The sequence below is a fragment of the Orcinus orca genome, chromosome 16 (genome assembly GCF_937001465.1).
Source record: "Orcinus orca chromosome 16, mOrcOrc1.1, whole genome shotgun sequence".
Lineage (NCBI taxonomy): Eukaryota > Metazoa > Chordata > Mammalia > Artiodactyla > Delphinidae > Orcinus > Orcinus orca.
Window position 1 is genome coordinate 14,541,476 of NC_064574.1, and position 22,526 is coordinate 14,564,001.

Here is a 22,526-nt window from a genome sequence, read left to right on the forward strand (position 1 = left end):
GTATCAAAGAGCATCTATATTTTGGGGGGGCAGCCATTCTGTCCCCTGCATGCAGTGGCCAAGCTGGGGAAAGCCTCCCTCTCTCCCCCTTCAGAGTCTGAAGCTGGAAGGCAACTCCAAAAAATGGTTGGCCTTGGTTCATCCTGAGAGAAAGTTCCAGAAGAATATGCCAGTTAGTTTCTGCCACTCTGATCCCCAAACCTGCTCTGCTTCACATGCCCCATAAGCCCTGACTGCTGACCTTTTCCTCCTATTCTGTGAGCATCTCTGTATCTTTCTACAGACATTCCCTATGTTGGGGACTTCCCTGGCGGTCCAGTGGTTAAGACTCTATGCTCCCAATGCAGAGGGCATGGGTTCAATCCCCTGGTCCGAGAACTAAGATCCTGCATGCCGCAGGGCGTGGCCAGCAAAAAAAAAAAAAAAAAAAAAAAAAGAAATTCCCTATGGTAATTTTTTTATCTGTTAAATTAAGCAGAGTAGATTGCTGGTGCTTTGTAGACATAACCCTCCATCAGCATGAAGCGTGGTCTGGGGACAAGTCAGAGTGTCATGTGAGGTTAATGACAGAAGCGGCAGCTGGGAACCAGAAGGGGAAAGCGTGGGCGATTGACCACCTACAGCAGCTAGAGCGTGAGAACGAAAGCCCTAGCTCTCCACGGAACACCATTTTCTTTCCCTCCACTGGAAGCTTGGTACAGGTTTGCAAAACCACAGGCCGTTGCAAGGCAAAACCAGAGCGTGACAAGGGATGTGTGGACCAAAAACTTCAAAAGTGAAAGTCTCTTCGAACAGAAAAAGCCTGGGGGGAGCAGGTCAGCGTGGTATATACCACAGCCTCTTGCGGGGTGGGTTCAGCTGACTTTTTTTTCTCTTTGCATTATTTTATTGTTTCTGGATTTTCTGTGATGGGTTTAAGAGTGGAGAGAGATATCGTATTTTTTAAAAAGATGTGATGCACTAGGGATGAAACAACACTAGGAAATTGTATCTTAGGTATCCCCGGTTTAACGCCACTGCTGCAGCAGATAAAAGGGAATTTGAGAAGTGTGAAGCGCTGGGTCGTTCTCCCTGTGGGCCACGTGATGTCCTGATGCCCATGTGCCGTCCCGCACCGTTCTGTGCCTGGGGCTCAGCCTGACAGCCTGAATATCGAACTGGTGACAACGAAACCCCTGCAGGATCCACAGAAACGCCTTGAGTGATGCCTCAAACTCAACAGCAGATTTCACCACGTGGGCTCCACTGCGGCAGGTGGGCCAGGAGGGCACTGACCCAGGTGACTTAATCCCAAAGGCCTCAAACGTAGACTCTGGCATTCCCTCCAGAGCAGGCTGGGTAGACAGTCACAGAGAGATACCAACAGGCTGACAGAAGTTCTTTCGATGTCTTCAAATTTTTGCCCATATGTCCATAAACACACACACACACATCCACCTGGGTCATTTTTCACAGACATTTGTGTGAGTGTGCGTGTATATAAAATTGGAAGCAAGTAACTCATAATGTCAGAAAGTGGTGAGTTGGAGATGGTGGGAACAGGGATGATCGTAGTTTCTTCTCTGCTCTTTACTGAATTACTCAAGTTTAAAAGTTGGGGACTTCCCTGGCGGTCCAGTGGTTAGGACTCTGCGCTTTCACTGCCGAGGGCAAGGGTTCAATCCCCGGTTGGGGAACTAAGATCCCGCGTGCCTCGTGGCGTGGCCAAAAAAAAAAAAAACAATACAATAAAATAAAAATATAGGTTGTGTGTAATTAACTTGTTTGACCACTAGCTCGACATCGTGGTACTGGACACCGTAACTTCTGAGATCTTAAGAAGGTTATTAAAAAAAAAAATTAAAAAGATACATGGAGAATAAGATACGACTGTTCTAATAACTTGTTTGCAATGATAACGTCCTCTTTCCCACGAAAGATGCCAGTGGGTTTATTATACAGACATGTTGCTTTCTTCTCAGTCCCTCCCTTGGGTGGTGGTGACCACGGGCTGAAGAGGAATAAAATATCCCCAACTAGTAAAAGGGAGCAGACAACATCTAATCGTAGGGGCAGAGAGCCATTTAGCAAGGACTACTCACTGTGCTGGGCACTTTTCTAGCACATTCTTATCCTGATGAGAAAGGGGCTATGTGACTTTATCCCATCACGGCCCCTCATTTCCAGAAGCCACACTTTAAATTGACACGTGCTCCTTCCTCTGTACTGTCAAGGTTCCCATCTTGCCAGAGAATGTCTTCTTTTTCTTTTTTAAAGACATTTTATTTTCCATCAACCTCATTTCCATTTTCTGTTTAAGAGTCTTTGGAAGAACAGCTTCGGACCACTCAGTGGTTGTGCCTCCCCAACCAGTGGCCTGAACTCCGCAGTCTTCAGTAGGGAGCCACCGGGCAGGCACAGAGGGCATCTGGGAGCCTTCAGACTGGTCTGCGACCTTGAGTGGCAGTGAACTTGGGAGCTGGAGCATCCGTTCACCCCAACGTTGCTCCAGGGTTACAGCCTTTTCAGCAGCGGCCTGCTCTTCCTTTTCAGCCTCTTCTGGATCCCTGTGGAAGCAGAGATCAGGCATGACCTCCCCAGGTGCTCACGGGAGATGGTACCACTCCTGCGCAGGACATCCCAGGCCAGCATCCACCGTGTCAGACCCGCTGGGGAAGCTCCCTTGTTGTTGTAGGGACGGCACAGAGGAGAATCTGCTACACACAGCAACGGCAGGCAGGTTAACACAAGAGCCTCTGGGAGAGGCTGGTGGTCAGCGCTGGAATCAGTAACCACCAGAAGTCGTGGCGCCTGGAAGGCTGCCTGGATCTGGTAAGTGAAGTTTCCAGAGTGAAACAGCCAGAAATAGAAGTAGGTCCGGCGGCAGCGACGAACTTCAGCACAGCTCGCCGGTCAGTCTTCTGGAGGACGTGACACTGACATCGACTGGGTTTTCAGTGGCAACCATGGCACAAGCTGCCGGCAGAAGCTTCTCCCCGTTCTCTTCAGACTTACGATGTAGATGCCGTCACTTTTCCTTCTGCAGATGGACCCATCCATTTGGAAGTCAAGGTTGGTGCCTCCTAACTGGGTTCCTGCTGCAAAGAATTTGAGGACATCCTCCTTTTTCACTTTGCAGGACATCAAGGACTCCGGCCATTGTGGAAATTTCCCTTTAAGTGATGATGGGAATCTAGAACAATGCCTTATGGACCCCTCCCTGAGTAGTGCAGAAAGGCTAGAGAATTTATTCTTGAAAAAGAACACTGACTCTGTAAACTCAGGATACCTGGGGAGATGCCTGGATGTTCTGCTAAGAGGTGGAGGGCAGGGAAGGGTGTCCGTGAATCCTGCCTCACCCATTTACCAGCTGTGTGAGGTTAGGCAGGTTACTGAACCTCTCTGTGCCTCCCATTCCCCAAGTGTAAAACAATGATGATGATAAGAGCAACTATTTCCTAGGGTAACTGTGAAGATGCAGTGAGTTAAGTCACATAGAGCAACTGGAACAGGGCATGGTGCAAAGTAAGGGCGTTACCACTGTTGGTTTTTACTGTTAACTGAAAACAAAACAAAACAAGGGGCATTTGATAGTTGCTGCCTAGCACACAGTAGGTGCTTAATAGATATTTCTTGAATGAACAAATGGGGAATTTGGCTTCTAGTGGGAAAAAAACACCCTTGGATTGTGGATTCTTGAAATGAGGTACCAAACAATCCGCATGAATCAGGGTTCAGAGGGCCATTGCTCTGAATTCCAAGCCAGCCAACTACAGGGGAAACGATAAAAACAGAACACTGGTTACTCACTGCCTTGAAAGGGAGAGTGGTTCCCTGGGATGACTTCATGAAAAGGACACAATTAGCCTTGACCTGGGGTTTATTTACTCCACAAATTAAGCAGTCCTGGCTGGCAGTGGAGCCGTGCTCCTTGCCAGGCCTGACTGCAGAAGGGATTTTCTGAATGGCTAATTAAAATGAAGCAGGCGATGCCCAGCTATCACTTCTAATTGTGCTGGGCTTTGAAAAGACTTGCAGGGCTCAGGAACAGAAACTTTGATTTCTTTTTTTTTTTTTTGAGTAAGTTGGAAGACACACCTAGGCAGCAAACATTAAATTACCACGAATGGCTCACAGGCAAAACGTTATTTGGTCTCATAATATTTTTGACGGGCCTAGAAGCGTTGAATAGTGATAATTTTGATAAGCACAGCTTAATAACTAGGGTTCTGTTTTTATAATGGGCAGGCTTGGAACATTCCAGCCATATTCTTCTGAAAGCTGTCTCACTTTGAGCAGCTGGGTACCTTATTTCTGGAATTCATGTCCTAGGAGTGTTTTCCCCTAGAAATCAGACATACCACTTACTCACTCAAGAAATATTTTTTTGAGTGTCGACTATATCAGTTCTACATTAAATAACGTGTGTATGTTAGTGAGCGCAGTCAAACCTTGGAAATAGGTTTACCGGACTCTTCATGGTGGTGATTCTGGGAGACGAGATCAGAGGTGGTGTGTGGTACTTTTCACAATGTGCGTACATTACTTTAGTAAAGCAGGGAAAACCCCCCAGAGAGAGAAACATAAGCAGAGTCACAGAGGATCGGCAGGAAGCTCGGCCTCAGGGATTCGGGACGATGCAGAGCAGGCTGCAGGGTGGGGGGCAGGGTTGTGATGTTTTTTTTTTTTTTTGCGGTACGCGGGCCTCTCACTGCCGTGGCCTCTCCCGCCGCGGAGCACAGGCTCTGGATGTGCAGGCTCAGCGGCCATGGCTCATGGGCCCAGCCGCTCCGCGGCACACGGGATCCCCCCGGACCGGAGCACGAACCCGTGTCCCCTGCATCGGCAGGCGGACTCTCAACCACTGCGCCACCAGGGAAGCCCAGGGTTGTGATTTTGGAGTTCAGAGAAACACCGGTCCCAGCTTGGGCTGAGGGCAGGCCACCTTGCCCTGATAACTAGCCCGTCCCTCCTCTCTGCTTCCTAGTGAAAGGCAAGCTTGATAACCAATCAGAAGGGGCATTTTTGATTGACTCCCCAAATTCCTACCTTAAATCTTGCCCATTGTCATCGGATGAGACATCGTCCACGTGGATCTGGTCACAGTCCTGTAGAGAATTTGGCAAGAAGAGAAAAAGGGAGAAATGTGACTGGTGAAGCTGATGCAGCCTTTAAGAGTTGGTTTCATAAGCTGAGGGGTGAAGGAGCACTGAACTGGGAGTCAGAGTCCTGAATTCTAGTCCACACTTTGCCACCGAAGGTCAGGTGACCTTGGGCTAAGTCTCATCCTTTTGCCTTTGGCTATACGGGGTGGTGGTGACCGTATAATTTATCATGCAAACCCAGATAATTTTGCAATGTAAAGGGGGCTGCTGTCAACGTTACATTAGGAGGACAGGCACAAAATAGGACCTATCTCCCTCTGCCCCCAGGTACACTAGGACCTATGGTTACCATGGCCATACGGTGGAAGCCTTTCACTATTCAAAGTGTTTCCTCTGCTTGGAATGCTCTTCTGCTTTCATCTCCTTAGTGAACCTTGGATTCTTCAAGCATTAGCTTCAGGAGGTACCCCCTGCCCAAGTCCCCCTCTGTGTCCCACGATCTGTGACCATCATTTATCAAGCATTACTACGTGCCAGGCACCATTCCAAGGGTTCGCCATTCAATGGACTCCAATAACATGCTGCTTTCCACCACCCATACATCTCTCAGTTCTCTTTGGAGAAATACCGTAACACATGGGAGTTAAGACAGAGGGGAAGGGATGATGTAGGCGGGCACATGACCCAGGCTCAACCAATCAGAGAGACCCAGGGTCCCTCTAGCCACAGTGATGACTTCAGAGATGAGTGTGTGGCCTCAGCTGGACCAATGAGAACCAGTCCTGGGACTTTTGGGAAAGAGGAGCTCTCCTTTCCCTAAAGCTGCTGGATGGTGAGATGAGGCCTGGGGCTGTTAGAGGAAAGTAGGTCTGGGAGTTGGAGAGAGGGAGGAGGCCCTGATCAGATCACATTGTTTGCTCCTCTGGATCCAGCCACAACTGAGACAAGGCCACCCTGACTGCCACGGCAGGCTGAATGATAGCCCCGCAAAACAGCCCTGTCCTAATCTCAGGAAACGTATATAGAAAAAGGAACTTTGCAGATGTGATTAAGTTAAAGATCTTGAGATGGGGAGATCATCCTGGATTTTCCCGGTGGACCCCAAATGTAATTACAAGGGTCCTTGTAAGTAAGAGGCAGAGGGGTATTTGACGACAGAGAGGAGAAGGGAACTGGAGTGAGGTGCTTTGAAAATGAAGGCGGAGGCCGCAAGCCAAGAAATACAGGCGGCCACCAGAAGCCGAGAATGGCGAAGAAACATATTCTCCCTTCAAAGCCTCCAGAAGAAACCAGCTCTGCCAACATCTTCAGCCCAGTGAAATTGATTTTGGACATTGATCTCCAGAACTGTGTTGTTTTAAGCCACTAAGTGTGTGGTAATTTGGTACAGCAGCCGGAGGAGACGAATACACGGACTTTTCCATTTCAGTGAGTGGAGATGGATTTCCGTCATGTTGCAACCAAGAGGCAAGTGATGCAACAGCTGCCAAGGAAGCCTGTGAACTCTGCCTCCATCAGAAGGTCCATTCAGGTGATCGGTCCATAAGGCAAAAATCGTGAGCACGCTGTGCCTGCCCCCCGACGGTACTGGTTAGAGCTCAGGCTCTGGAATCAGATCACCCGGGCTTGGATCCTGGATCCAACCACTTGAGCAAGTGACTTAACCACCCCAAATCTCAGAGATCAGTTTGGCAAATGGAGATAATAACAGAACCTGCTTCACAAGGTTGACGAGAGGAGAAGGGTCTGGCTACATAAATGTTAGTTTTGATTATTGTGTTAAGATTTGTAAACATCCAGGTTTTGGTTTGCAAGACAATTTCAGGGGGCAGATATCTCCTCGCAAAGGCTGCTAGAGAGAGGAAGATGCGCGTGGAACTTTGAGCTTGGCCTCTCAGAGAAAAACTGGTTGCAACATCTCTGGGCCCTTGATGGGAGGAGAAAAGCTGGGGAAAAAAATGGTGGTGTCAACATTTTGAGCAGATCTCTTTTTACACAAGGAAGAGGCTTGAGTTTATCTCTGAGAACAAGAGTTTTGCTGGGGGATGATGGGACCACCTTCCCTCCATCACTTTTTAAAGATATACAGAGATAACTTAGTTGTTATGGAGATGCGGGGGTAGAGCAGGTGGGGACAGTGGCATTTGGGGCAGCCTGGGCTGCTCTGTGGGGATCAAGGTTGGAACCTGGAAGAAGGGGTGGTGTGGCTGCTGATCCCTCTCTGGCCCCCCTGAATGAGCTCTGGACTGGAAGGCGGTTTGCTGGCTCCTCTGGATTGGAAAGAGGTTTGTTTCCAGAGTCCCTGGCACGCTTTGCCCACAGCTCTGTGGCAGTGACAAAGTAGGACTCAGGGTCCTGCTACACGGCACCTCACGTGTCTGTGGGCCTGGCACAGCGCCCAGGCGTGGGCAACGGTGTGCTCTGACAGGTCTGACAGCAGGGAGGTCTACCCAGAGGCTTCCTAGGGGTCAGCCATGGGCAAATGGTAGCCAGAGCAGAGGGCAAAGAACATGGCAGATGCTCAGTGGTGACCCCACCTGAGAAACTCTTTGGATAGTTCTGGAAAAAAACTAGGTGGGGGGCACCGAGTGACCATCCTTGAGTGAGCGGACATCTGGTTTACACCTAAAGCTTTTCTGCTGTATTCCGTATTTCCTTTCTTTCCATGCACCCAGGATTCTGATGTCTTGGTGGTATAATTGATCCCCCTCCCTGAGAGGGTGTGTCCTTTCCTAAACAGTTGAGCACGATGGGACGCCCCAACTGGAAGAGCCGACAGTCACATTATCTAATACAGCAGAGGTTAGCCGCGTGTGGTTCTTTATAGTTAGATTCAATTAAAATTAAACAGAAGAGAAAATTCCGTTCCTTAGGCCTATTTCAAGTGCTCGATAGCCAAACGGAGCCAATGGCTACCATACTGGATGGTGCACGTTTTCCATCATTGTAGAACATTCTATCGGACAGTGCAGCTCTGGAGGGATAAAGAAACGAGGTTGACAATTTCTCTGCTGTGTTGATAGGTTCAATTAGGGAAGAGCTTGCAAGCTGGCCTGGAGACATATCTCATTTAGCCCAAAATGTGCTTATTAAAACATTTTTTGGAAGAAGAGCCGTCTCTCTCCCCCTTTCCTCCGTCCCTTCTCGCTCTTCTTGTTCTCCCTCTCTCTCTGTCTCTAGATTTTCAGCTACTCTGAGAATTTACACGCTCTGGCAACGCAGGGCTTGCATTCGTCTATCCTGAGAATCCTTAGCCTTGACGCTCCTCTGCAGCCTCTACTGGGTTTTCCTCACTTTACCTTACCTGCTTACTTGGCCCCTGTGGGCATCCTAGTTTGAAACCTCTGATCCAGAGCAATCTCATATACATGGAAGGATCCCAGGGCCAGCAATCCTCACAGGTTAATGAAAACTGTATTTAAAAGCCAGCGCTGACTTTGGAGACCCAGGCACCGAGGAAAAATTAATAGCAGATTTCCCCCCAGTCCATTGCTTTGCCTGAAATTGGAAAAACACCTCCCCGTGGCCCCCAGGCCTCCCCTCAAGCTTGAAAGCTGCTCTGGGGGGTCACCAGGGCTCAGGCCTCTGGGCAGGGTTCCCTGTGCTTTCCCTGATATCAGGGGAAAGGTATGTGGGGAGGCTCTGTTTTTCTCATTTGCGAGGGGATTGTCGGGGGTGCTAAAGTGTGACAACAGTAGCGATCACATTTCGGGCTTAATAAAATACCATGACGCTCAGCTAGACACTACCTCATACTCCACCAGCTGACCTGGATTGAGTTACCCGCTGGGCCAGCACCGAGGGGAGTGGGACAAAGCGGAGGACACGAAGATGGGGCTGGGCCCTGGGGGAAGAGGATCATATGTCCCTCAACTGTGCTGCACGGGGGGCAGGCCTCTCAAAGGATGCCAGCCTCTCACGGCCCAGGGTGCTTCTGGCCTCTCTGGAGTCAGAGTGTGACTATCATGGCCGGGGGTGGGGGGGGTGTCTGAGCGGGACTACCCGCCCAAGACAGAGGATGGGTTCCTGTGGCCTTGGCATTGGTGAGGCGCAGTGGGGCTGAGGAATTGACACTTTCTGACCCAGAGAAACAACTGCAAAGAGTCTCGTGCAAGGATGTCCAGCATCCCAGCGAGAAACTGGAAACCCCTGCAGTTCCCTCGATTGGATCATGGTGGAATGAACTGTGGTATATCCATTCAGGGGCATCCTACCCAGCAGCTCAGAAGAAAGAGGGAGGTAGTTATGTTGGCACATGGAGATGTTTCCAAGACACCCTACAGTGCAAAAAACAGCAGACTGGAGGATGAGACATCCAGTGTCACGCATGTCGATATTTACAGAACCAATTAAAAACAAGGTCATAGATATAAATGCATCCATATGCATAAATGGACACAGAAAGATCTGGATGCTCACACGTCCGACTGGGAACAGTAATTCCATCTGGGAAGGCACTGGCGTTGGGTTAGTGGTCAAAGGAGGCTTTAACCTTACTGAAATGCTTTCTTTCCTTTCCTTCCTTTCTCCCTCCCTCCCTCCCTGTTTCCTTCCTTCCCTCCTTCCTTCCAAGGAGAATATGGACATATATCGCTTTTGAAAAATAAAGTATCTCCCTGGGGAGGAGAGGAGAAAGCAGGATCTAACACTGGAGGCCAGAGGCCAGCGATATATAGCCTCTGACTGGCTCCCAACATGCCGGGGTCTGTGCTCAGCACTTCACATAGATTAACGGGGATACTACTGTCGTTCATCTTACACAGGAGAAAATGAGGTGAGAGAAGTACAGGAACAGGTCTGTTATGAGCTGAATTGTGTCCCCTCAAAAGATGTTGCAGTCCTAACCCCAGTACCTGGGAATGTGACCTTATTTGGAAAGAGGGTCTTCACTGATGATCAAGTGAAGATGGGGTCGTGAGGGTGGGTCCTAATCCAGTATGACTGATGTCCTGATACAAAAGGGAAATCTGGACACAGAGACAGATATGCACACAGGGAGAACATCATGTGACTGTGAGGGCAGAGGTGGGGTGATAGGTCTACAAGCCAAGGAACGTCTCGGAGAAGGTAGGAGAGAGGGGCAAGGAGCAGATTCTCCCTCAGAGCCTTCAGAAGGAGCCAACCCTGCCGACATCTTGATCTTGAACTTCTGGTCTCAAGACCTGCAGGACAGGAAGTTTCTGTTGTTTAAGTCACCCAGTCTGGGTACCTGGTTACCCCAGAAAACTTCCGAGGCCATAAAATGAAGGCGAGGAGGAGCCCAGGAGGCTGTGTGCCTCCAGAGCCTGTTCTGGCAAAGATCCATCCATCCTAAGACTAACTTATAAAAATGCCTCCCGTGGGCCCGGAACAGCATCAGAGGATGCTTGGGTCAAGAGAGGGGAGGTTTCGGGACTAACCTGACTCTTGTCCTCAAGGTACTTCTTGTGTCCCCGGAAAAGAGAGGCTCCTCTGCTGCTCCCACCATGGTCCAAGCCATCATTACCTGCCACCTACACCGGAGGGTGGCAAACTATGACCTGGGGGCTAAATCTGGCCTGCCCGCTGTTTGTGTAAATAAAGTTTTATTGGAACACAGCCATGCTCATTCATTTACATACTGTCCAGGGCTGATTTTGTCCTACAACAGGAGAACTGAGTAGTTGAGACAGAGACAGCCTGCGCCACAGAGCTTAAAATATGTACTCTCTGGCTCCTTACAGAAAAAGTTAACTGAGTCCTGACTCAGACTATTACAGTCACCTCCTCACTCTGCCTGCTTCTACCCTGTCCACCCCCCATCTTGCCAGCCTAGTCTCCATCCAGCAGCCAGAGGGATCCTGCTAAACCTTAAGTCACATCCTGTCCCTCCCCTGCCCAAAACCCCATAATGGCTCCCACCTCCCTCCAAGTGAAAACACAGTCCTCACCATGACTCGGGCCCCACTTGTCCGCACACACTCGCACTCATCACTCTCCCGCCACCATCTCCCACCCCTCTCTCACTGCACTGCACACACAGCAGCCCCTGCTAGTCCAACAACCCTCATGCTCTTGCCCCAGGGCCTTTGCATTTACTGTTCCTTCTGTTCTGAATGCTTTTCCCTTCTCTTTCCATCTATCAAAAGCCTGCGAAGGTCTGTTGATGTCACTGCCTTTGTAAAAACTGCCCCAACTCTACGCCATGTCCGGACAAATGTTTCTGTGCTTCCACACTTCGTGGGGCCTGTAGGGTTAATCTAGGCCTGATATAATGGCCGATTTCTTCTTTCATCTGCTAAACTGGGAAACCCTAAAGGTAGTGCTTTTTTTTTTTTTTTAATTTAAACTGTTTTTTGCAAGGTCAGAGAGTACAGCAGTTAAGAGCACACACTCTGGGATCTGGGTCAAATTCTGACTCTGCTTACTAACAGAATGGACTTGGACAAGGTACTAATCTTCGTGACTCTCAACTTCCTTGTCTGTAATTGAGCTATAGAATGGTACTGCCCACATAGGGTTTTGTAAGGATTGAATAAATCAATACAGGTAAAGCATTTTGCAAAGTCCCTCACCCACAGAAAATGCCACATACACGTTTGCCTTAATTATCACTAGTATTACTATTTTGAATTCCATAGGCCCAAACTGAATTGAGTTCACCACCAAAAGAGGTTCATGGATGGTCAGCTCTTCTGATGAAGCAATTTAGAAGCAAAGCAGGACATTGCAGTCTTCAGTCCAAATTCCAAAGACACGTCAGGATGCTACACATTAATGCATCTCAGGAAGCGGGGCGGAAGAGAACTAGGGTAGAGACATTCAGTTTCACGCATCCCTGATGTTGTAGTTGGCCTTCAAATGCCCATCCCTGGGCTCCAGGGCCAGCCCCGCTGTTCCCTAGGTGTGTGATCTTGGGAAAGTGACTAGACACCTGTGAGTCTTCAGTTTTTTTTGTAATAAACTTTTTTTGGGGGGGCTGCATCGGGTCTTCATTGCTGCACGCGGGCTTTCTCTAGTTGCAGCGAGCGGGGGCTACTCTTCATTGTGGAGCACGGGCTCTAGGCGCCTGGGCTTCAGTTGTTGTGGTGCATGGGCTCAGTAGTTGTGGTTCGCGGGCTCTAGAGCGCAGGCTCAGTAGTTGTGGTGCATGGGCTTAGTTGCTCCGTGGCATGTGGGATCTTCCTGGACCAGAGATCAAACCCGTGTCCCCTGCACTGGCAGGTGGATTCTTAACCACTGTGCCACCAGGGAAGTCCATGTAATAAACTTTAAATTTTAGAATAGTTTTAGATTTACAGAAAAATTGTGAATACAGTAGAGTGTTCCCATGTGTCCCACACCCAGTTTCTTTTATTGTTAACATCTTATATTCAAATAGTATATTTGTCACAACTAATAAATATCACTATATTATTATTATTAACTGATGTCAATTCTTTATTCAGTCTTTCTACTGCCATCCTTTTTCTCTTTCAGGATCCCATCTGGGGTACCACATTACATTTTGTCATCTTGTCTCTTTAGGTTCTTCTGGGTTGTGATAGTTTCTCAGACTTTCCTTGGTTTTAGTGACAGTTTAAAGGAGTACTCGTCAGGTATTTTGCAGAACGTCTCAACTGGGATTTGTCTGATGTTTTTCTCATGGTTAGACTGGAGTTATGGGTTTTGGTGAGGAAGATCACAGAGGTAGAAGTGCCGCTCTCATCACATCACATCAAGGGTACATACTATCAACATGACATCACTGTTGATGTTGACCTTGATCACCTGGCTCAGGTAGTGTTCCTCAGGCTTCTCTACTGTAAAGTTACTCTCCCCCCACCTTTCCATAGTACACTCTTTGGAAGGAAGAAACTATGCAAAGCTCACAGTAAAGGGTAGGGTATCTACTTAAATTATTTTGAATTTTTCTGTATGGGAGATTTGTCTGTTCTCCCCCACTTATTTATTCAATCATTTATCTGTGTCAGTATGGACTCATGGGTACTTATTTTATATTTTGGGTTGAATACTATGTTATTTGTTTTAGTACTCAAAGTGTTCCAGCTCTGGCCACTGGGAACGCTTCCAGTCAGCACTTGTGTCCCTTTGACATACCCCATCATCATGGGTTTTTTTGAGCACTTCTTTAGTTTTTGGTACTATAAGATGCTCCTTGTTTATCATGTAACTTCTCTGTCCCAGCCCTAGAATCAGTCACTTCTCCAAGGAGCCCTGGTTCCTTTCACTGGAAAATGGTGTTTTGAAGCCAAGATCTGGATGCTGGATGTGCTAGTTGCTGCAGGAGTGTCATTGCTTCTGGGCCCTCTTGGGCAACAGACCAAGGTCTCCAGGATTTTTAAAAAATATTTATTTATTTATTTATTTGGTTGTGCCGGGTCTTAGTTGCAGCAGGCAGACTCCTTAGTTGTGGTAGGCTCCTTAGTTGTGGCCTGCCGGCTCCTTAGTTGCGGCATGCATATGGGATCTAGTTCCCTGGCCAGGGATCGAACCCAGGCACCCTGCATTGGGAGCGTGGAGTCTTAACCACCGTGCCACCAGGGAAGTCCTGGGTTTTTAAAAAATTATGAAATATGGGTAATGCATCCACTTGCAGGTGTGTAATGAGGCACGTGGCTGGCCTAATAAATGATACCGATTACAGTCCCGACCACTCCTTTCACCAGTGTGGAAACTGAAGCTCGGACAGGGCCAAGTGGAACTTACATAAAGGGTCACAGGGCCTGGGTGAAGGTATCTGTGGGATTGCAGGAGCGTCCCATCTTTCATCAGCGATGACAGTGATTTATCCTTTTGTCATGTGCTCAAAGTCCAGATTTAGTTTCAGGGTCACATTAGTCTCCTGAAATGCATGAGACAGCATCCCACCTTTCCTTTGCTCTGCAGTGTGTGCAGGATTGGATTTATTTATCCTTTCCTTGAATGTTTGGTGGAACTCTTGTCTAAAACGAGCTGGACCTGGTGCCTTTGTTAGAGCTGTACACCTTTAACTACGATTTCAATTTCCCATGGTCACTGGTTTATTTATTTAAAACATCCCCCTTGGGTTAATTTTGATAATTTACATCTTTCTGAAAAGGGTCAACTTCATCCAGGTTTTCAAGTTCATTGGAACAATACTGCTCATGGTATTCTCATAACTAAATAGGTCCCCTGAACCTATGATGATGTCCACGCTTTCATTCGGGATGTTGGTTACTGATCTGTTCTTCTCCCTCTTTTTTTTCTTGTTCATGCTTGCCAAAGGCTTTCTACCTTAATGACCTTTTCAATTACCAGTTCTTATTAATTTTCCTGGTTTTCTAATAAATGTAATTTAAGGCTGTCTGGATCAGCCTTTGCCTGCACCCCATAGGTTTTTTTTTTTTTTTTTGGTGGTATGCGGGCTTCTCACTGTTGTGGCCTCTCCCGTTGCGGAGCACAGGCTCTGGACGCGCAGGCTCAGCGGCCATGGCTCACGGGCCCAGCCGCTCCGCGGCATGTGGGATCTTCCCGGACCGGGGCACGAACCCGCGTCCCCTGCATCGGCAGGCGGACTCTCAACCACTGCGCCACCAGGGAAGCCCTAAGCACCCCATAGGTTTTGATCCTTAGTATTCTCATCCTTGCTTGTTTCTGAACAGTAAGCCTGGTGACAAATACCCATCAAAATCTGTTCTGATTTATGCTGGTGACAGCCGGGGTTTTCCCAACCTGCTCTGCTGTGGTCTGATCCCATTACTTTTTGTCCTTGGCTGCCTGGAGACACGAATGCAGAAAGGAAATTGTTGACAAACTTGCTTTAGAAAAATGACTCTCATCCAAGCCCAGATGGACTCCCTGCCCACTCCTCCTTCAAGGCAGGTAGATTTTAAAAGTGAGAGTGCTTAATGCTGCCTCTAGACTAGCCAGAGAGGGGCCTGCTCCCTGGGAGGGAAACCTGGGCTGTCTTTCTCGTGTTGTTTAAATGTTTAACTTATCTGAAGAGCACTAAACAGGCTGTGGCCTGTGTTGCATTAATGGTCAGTTGGGCAGGACGTCTTGGAGAGCAGCTCAGCGCTGACACGGTGAAATATTATTCTCCCTGACAGCTCCTGCAGAACCGTAAATCAGACGTTGAGCAATCAGGCCCAGGTGTCAGGCAGGCAGCCACGGCCTGCCCAGATTCCAGCCACTTCTGAGTCCCTCCAGCATGATCCTTCCCAAAGCTCTGGCAGCATCTTGAAACGCTCCCCCTCTAGCCCACCCTACAGCCTGGCCACGCCTGATTCGGGCCAGGGATACCTTCTGTCAAAACCTTTAGGTTGATCTTGTTTCTTATGAAGGCCTCTTTTCTTCCATCCACTCTGTGGACCCGTATTCCTTCTCCAATTCACTGTTCATCTCAAAACTGTATTTTTGGGACTTCCCTGGTGGCGCAGCGGTTAAGAATCCACCTGCCAATGCAGGCGACACGGGTTCCATCCCTGGTCTGGGAAGATCCCACATGCCGCAGAGCAACTAAGCCTGTGTGCCACAACTACTGAGCCTGCGCTCTAGGGCCCGCGAGCCACAACTACTGCACCTGCGCGCCTAGAGCCCATGCTCCACAACGAGAAGCCACCGCAATGAGAAGCCCACACACTGCAACAAAGAGTAGCCCCCGCTTGGGGCAACTAGAGAAAGCCCGCGCACAGCAACTAAGACCCAACGCAGCGAAAAAATAAATAAATAAATAAATAATTGTATCTTCCGTGAAAGATAAACGTCCCAGCCTAGAAGTCAGCTTGGCCTGGGATCAGATCTCCATTCTACTCTTACTAGCTCTGTGACCCTTGAAAAATGACCTCCCTGGGCTTCATTCTTCATATGTAAAATAGAGATTAAAAAAAAAAAAACTCCCTTTCCATGGTACTTGTGAGATTTCAGTGAGAAAATGCACGTGTGATGCTTGGCACAGGGTAAGAGCTCAATACGTGTCAGCCCTGGGCAAGTTAACCTCTCCGTGCCTCAGTTTTCCCATCTCTGAAATGGGGATACGTAACAGCATCTACCTCCTGTGACTGCTGGAAAGGTTAAATGAAGGCATGCAGGTGAGCCCTTTGGGCACTGCCTGGCACACAGTGAGCTCTCAGGACATGTCAGCTGTCGCTGTGATTGGGTTTATCATTCTCACCTGTGCCCCCCACTCGGCTCCAACCTCAGTCCACATCCTTCTTTCTAGAAATGCATTCAGATCCTTTGTTTTTTGCTTTGTTCCCCTTGCACAGGGGGGAAGAGAAGGTGCCGTAGTGGTTTAGGCTGCTGTTATTTGTGTGACTTTTGTTTTGCATATACGATGTGAAGATGACATGATTGACGGAGGAGTTTTTCATCTTTGTCTTCTTCGTTTACACTGGGAATTTCTCCTCCTCTTGCTGTCAGGCCTTGCTCATCTTCCTCCAGGCTTCCTGGCTGCACCAATCCTCCCTGCTCTCCTTTTCCCTTTGAACCCACTGTCTACAGCACTGTAGAGTCTAGATTTCCTGTTGGGAATCTTCTTTCTCAGCCAGATGGCAATCGTTCTCCTGGGGGAGGCAGCACAGCACGGTGGATAAGTGCAAGGGCCCTGGAGCCAGGCTGCCTGGGTCTGAATACTGCCACTGCCAACTGTGTGACTTTGGGCTGTTCGCTTAACCTCTCTGTGCCTCAGTTTCTTCATTTGTAAAATGGGTGTTATGGACTGAGTGTTTGTGTCCTCCCCAAATTCATATGTGGAAGCACAAACACTCAGGTGACTGTATTTGGAGAGGGGGACTCTAAGGAAGTAATTAAGGTTATGTGAGGTCATCAAGGTGGTGCCCTGATCTGACAGGATTAGTGTCCTAATAAAAAGAGACAGCAGAGGTGGCTAGCACATGCTTTTTCTCTCCCTTTCTCTCTCCCTCTCCTTGTACACACACTGAGGAAAGGCCATGTGGAGACACAGTGAGAAGGTGGTCTCTACAAGCCAGGAAGAGGGCTCTCACCAGAAACCACATTTGCCAGCCCCTTAATCTGGGACTTCTAGCCTCTAGAATGGTAAGCAAATTAATTTCTGTTGTGTTAAGCCATACAGTCTGTGATGTTTTGTTATGGGAGCCTGAGCAGACTGAGATAATAGGGATAACAATAGTGAAGATTAAACAAGTTAATACATGTAAACCGCACAAAACAGTGCCTGGTACCTAGTAAGTACTCAGTAAATGTCAGCTGTGATTACTGTTACTATTCTTCTTCTTCTTTTTTTTTTTTTTGCGGTATGTGGGCCTCTCACTGTTGTGGCCTCTCCCATTGCGGAGCACAGGCTCTGGACGCGCAGGCTCAGCGGCCATGGCTCACGGGCCCAGCCGCTCCGCGGCATGTGGGATCTTCCTGGACCGGGGCACGAACCCGTGTCCCCTGCATCGGCAGGCGGACTCTCAACCTCTGCGCCAACCAGGGAAGCCCTACTATTATTATTATCATCACCATCTTAACTGAAAATGTAGGTCATGTCTTACAAATTTAGGGTTCCAGAGCTTCACTGTCTCATGGAACTTTCTACAATGTGTACAGTGAAGTAAATGTTCTGTCCAATATGATAGCCACCAGCCACATGCGGCTAATTACATTAAAATTATTTAAAATTAAATACAATTAAAAATTCAATGCCTCGGTCACACTAGCCATATTTCAAGTGCTCAATAACCACACGTGGCCAGTGGTTACTGTATTGGACAGTGCAGAATAGAACACAGACATCCCTAGGGCTCTAGAGCATTGGCTTTCAAGTGGTTTTGACTGTGACCTTCCGTAAGAGACACATTTTCTGTCACACAGAGATTTAAATTACTGAAACATAATTGATAACACTGAGACAATTTCTCAAACAATATTCACCACTACTATTTGTGATGCACCCTATCATACCCCTTTCAATCAACTTTCCTTTTTAAACATTTAAAACCATACCTTCTAATTATTAGGGAAACATAAACTACAATGAGGGATCACCTCACACTGGTCAGAGTGGCCATCATTAAAGAGTCTACAACAAACAAATGCTGGAGAGGGTGTGGAGAAAAGGGAACCCTCCTGCGCTGTCGGTGGGAATGTAAATTGGTGCAGCCACGATGGAGAACAGTATGGAGGTTCCTTAAAAAACTAAAAATTGAGTTGCCATATGACCCAGCAATCCCACTCCTGAGCATGTATCGGAGAAAACTCTTCATTTGAAAAGACACATGCACCCCAATGTTCACTGCAGCACTATTTACAACAGCCAAGACATGGAAGCAACCTAAGTGTCCATCAACACATGAATGGATAAAGAAGATGTGGCACATATCTACAATGGAATACTACTCAGCCATCAAAAAGAATGAAATGATGACATGGTGCAGCAACATGGGTGGACCTAGAGATGATCACAGTAAGTGAAGTAAGTCAGACACAGAAAGACAAATACCATATGACGTCACTTATACGTGGAATCCAAAGTATGACACAAATGAACTTATTGACAAAAGAGAAACAGACTCACAGACATACTGACACAAAACAAACATGTAGTCACCAAAGGGAAACGGGGGGATAAATTAGGAGTTTGGGATTAACAGATACACACCACTATATATAAATTAAACAACAAGGATTTATGTGTAGCACAGGGAACTATATTCAATATCCTGTAATAAACCATAATGGAAAAGAATATGCAAAAATATATATGTATAACTGAATCACTTTGCTGTACACCAGAAACTAACACAACATTGTGAATCAACTATACTTCAATAAAACAAACAAAAAATAAAACCTTAGTTTCATCCTGAGCAATATCCCCTATGAAATCACTGGCATAATGTGCTAGTCATTTCCCCCCTAAAACACTAATAAGAGAAAAACTGTAAATTTAACAACAAAAAAATTTTTTTTCAAGTAAAAGCAAGTTACATGAAGCCTGCACTGTGCTGTACGCTAGGTGATCCGTAAATACGGTGCAGCTGACTGACTACTCTCAAGGGCTTGGTGCAGCGTTTCTCAACGGGGTGCCCCTGGCATTTTGCGGGGAATGATTCCTCGTTGTACAAGGCTGTACAAAGTACTGGGTTACGTGGCACCCCTGGCCCCGACTGCTAGGAGCCGACAGTTCTTCCCCTTCGTGTGATAACCCACACTTCCCTCCCCATTTCCAAACTCACCCTTCTCCACTTGACGATAATAAGGTTGCAGACATCGAGAGCCTGCGCTCTGAGAACGAGGGAAGACGGGAAAGCGAGGACGGGGCTGTCCCTCGCCTGAATCTGCCCTGCTTTCCTCCACTCACCTCTTTACGCAGGGGCCACGAGGATGGATGGCATCGCCTCCCCCGCTGCACACTGAGCCCCGAAATCAAACCCAAGAGGACTGTGCTCCCCGGCACCTCCACTCAGCCGGGTCCGGCCTGGCTTTGGCAGTGGCACATGCGCAGTTCAGTGAGCCCGAGGATGCTTTTATGAGCTCCCAAGCGGCAGGTGTGTGAATTTCAATCAAACCTCCCCCCTTGCTCCACAACCCAGCTGACATTTCAGATGAGGATCCTCTGCCCTGGATTTTACTGCAAAAGAAGTAGCCCTCGCACAAAGGCAAGTTGGCCGGGTAATTGTCAATATTTATGCCCAAACTCCAGCAACTTGCTGTCATTTAGGGCCAGGTTGCTCACCACTGTCATAATCTTTGCCCTATCTCTGCATTACATGTATTGTTATGAATTATGGTAAAATCGGGGATTGGGCAACCTAGTTACCTTTTCTAGCTCATCATACAATAAACATATAATGATTTAAATTAAACAATTTGCCCCTGTACCATGTAAACCCCCTTTGCACAGTCCCAGTGGCACATGCAGCCCTCTGGTGGGGAGGCCCATCTCTTGGGCATGTACCGTGTGCCAGGCTCTCTGCTGACTGCTTCCGTGTATCTCCCATCATCCTGACGACCCTGGAAGTTAGGGGCTTTTCTTCTACCCATTTAACAGATGAGGAAACTGAGGTTCAAAGGAGGTGGAGTGACTTGCACAGGTCACACAGCCAGGAGATGGTGGAGCCAGGACCCAAAGGCAGACTGAACTGATTAGCAGACACTTGCCGTAAACTCTGGACACGCATCCCTACAGTCCTGAGATACAGCTGAACTTGACACCTACTTTGTCTCTGACCAGTCCTCCTCATGGAATCCCTGCCCCATGAGCACTTTCACCTTTCAGTCCGGGAACGATCTAATGCAAACACCTGCTTCCACCATTGCCCCCTTTGGTCTGTTCTCCACCCGGCAGCCAGAGGGAGCCTCTGAACAGTGAGTCAGGTCATGTTGCTCCCCTGCTCTAAATCCTCCAATAGCTTCTGGTCACTGTTAGAATGTTACCCAGAGCCTTATGATGGCCCAGAGGCCCCACGTGATCTGTCTCCCCTCCCCCAAAATGCCCTCCACAGTCCTTCCTGCTCTTTTGCTCTAGCTGCACTGGGCTCTCCTTCCTGTTCCTGGAACTTGCCAACTCTGACCATGCCCCAAGGCCTCTGCACTGCTGTTCTCTCTGTCTGGTACACTTTCTGCCTAGATGCCCACGTGGTCCTCTCCCTTACCTCCTTCCGGTCTCTGCTCCAGTGTCACAGAAGCCTTACCTGGTTTTACTAAGGAAAACAGTCCCTGTGACCATCTCCTCCGGCTCTGCTGGCCTCTCTTTGGAGCACTTTAGCTGACATTTTATATTCAATTGTTTATGGTCTGCTTCCCCAACTGGAAGGTCAGTGCCTCCAGGGTGGGGGAATCTTGCTGTGTTTTATTTTCGTTTTTTTTGCCACTGAATCCACAGCGCTTAGAGCAGGGCCTGGTGAATGATAAACTCTCCATAAATTGCTGTTGCTTGTGGGAGCTGATCTCCTTATTTAGAGATGGCACTGCAGGCTCAGAGCAGAAGGGGATCTGACTTCGTTCCCTAAACCCCATCATCTGACCATCCGTGCCGGAGCCGGGCTCCAGCCCCGACGGACCTCCCTGGGGAGCTCCACCGGGCTGCCCTTCAGATTTTGGCGGGGGCTCCCTGCACCAGCAAGCAATATGTGTTCACTTGTGTCTTAACTTCTGCATCGTATAACATGGTTTCAATTCTGCTGAGGTGCCCTTGGGGCTTCTGGCACTGGAGACATTTTGGAAAAAAATGTAGAGAATAAAAACAAACTGGCTTCCCTGAGTAGCTCCAGCTGGTAATTAAGATCCTTTTCCAAGAGGTGCGACTTTGACTTTGCGGTCAGCGCAGAACAGCAGAGGGGGCAAGGTTCTGAAGACATGGGCTTGAACACACACCAGTCCAAAAAATACCTGGCTCTGAGCCTCAGGTTCAACAAGACGGACAAAGTGCTTACTAAGTGTCTACCAGTCACTGCCTGAGAGCTTCAAACTCGCGTATCTGTCTGTCGATTTGGTATGTCACTGGGGTGTCCCAGACACCTCCGACCTCATGTGCCCACAACAGAAGGATGGATTCTCCCGTCTTCCCTGTGTTGCCCACCACAGAGAACAGCACCATCACCCAGGTCAGGCCAAGCCCAGGAGCCCCTCTGGGCTCCTCTCTCCTCTCATGCCCCACATCCAACCCGTCAGCAAGGCCTCTCAGCTTTCCTGCCATTCTCCCGGAGCCCACGTCTTCTTCCCATCTTGATCCAACCCGTTTTTCATCTTTTGCTTGGAAGTATCTCTTTGCTGGTCCCCCTGTCTCTACCTTTCCCGTCCTACTGCCTAATCTCCATGCAGCAACCAGAGTGGTCATTTTAAAACATTAATCAGGTCACGTGGCTCTTCCCATTTCATGCTCCCTCGCCCCATGGTTGTCCAACTCTGATGTCTATGGCTCGTGTCCGGCTCATGCCTCCCTCTCCAGACTCATCCCTCCCAGCCGCCCCCTTGCTTTCACTCACTCACTGCACTCACCTGTCCTTCTTGCCGATCCTTGATGATGTCACACTAGTTCTCACCTCAGGGCCTTTGCACCTGCTGATCCCACCTCCCTTGGTCTCCACCTGGCTGGTTCCTGTCATCATTCAGGCCTTGGCTCAAGTGCCACGTCCTGGAGATGCCTTCCCTGACCCCCTCGAGAATGCTGTTCCCTTACCCTACTCCCTCACCCCCAACACTCACTATCACATCTGATTGTTTTATTTTCTTCACGTCCTTTTCACTACCACAAGCATGCTTGTTTATGGATTTGTTTGGTTGTTTACTGCCTGGTCCCTGGGGCTTTAGGGTGACTCAGACAGACGTCCCTCCTCGCACAAAAGTGACATTCTAAGCAGGAGACAGGGAAAAACTACATCTACCCTGGACTTTTCAGGTACAAGGGCCAATAATTTCCATTGTTTGCTAAAGCAGGTTGGGTTTTACTACATGCAATCAGCTGAGTCTTTACTATATTAGGCTCCATAATACTTGCTGAATTCAATTGCCATGTTTTTTTTTTTAATTTAAAAATTTAACTTTAAGTTCTCT

The 22,526-nt window shown here is 48.3% G+C and overlaps 1 protein-coding gene and 1 long non-coding RNA gene across 3 annotated transcripts in view; one reads left to right on the forward strand and one right to left on the reverse strand.

Moving 5' to 3' along the window:
- The window catches only part of LOC117202491 (uncharacterized), a 40,691-nt gene extending 30,040 nt beyond the window's left edge, over positions 1-10,651 (forward strand). The window contains exon 11 of the long non-coding RNA XR_007472284.1: positions 284-10,651. This is a non-coding gene — a long non-coding RNA (uncharacterized LOC117202491). The remainder of the gene's footprint in view (positions 1-283) is intronic.
- Positions 1-22,526, reverse strand: part of EYA2 (EYA transcriptional coactivator and phosphatase 2) — a 175,132-nt gene that overhangs the window by 12,524 nt on the left and 140,082 nt on the right. For both annotated transcript variants that reach the window (XM_033433858.2, XM_049699711.1), the window contains exon 10: positions 5,029-5,087. In XM_033433858.2, the coding sequence (XP_033289749.1) occupies positions 5,029-5,087 (59 nt within the window). The remainder of the gene's footprint in view (positions 1-5,028; positions 5,088-22,526) is intronic.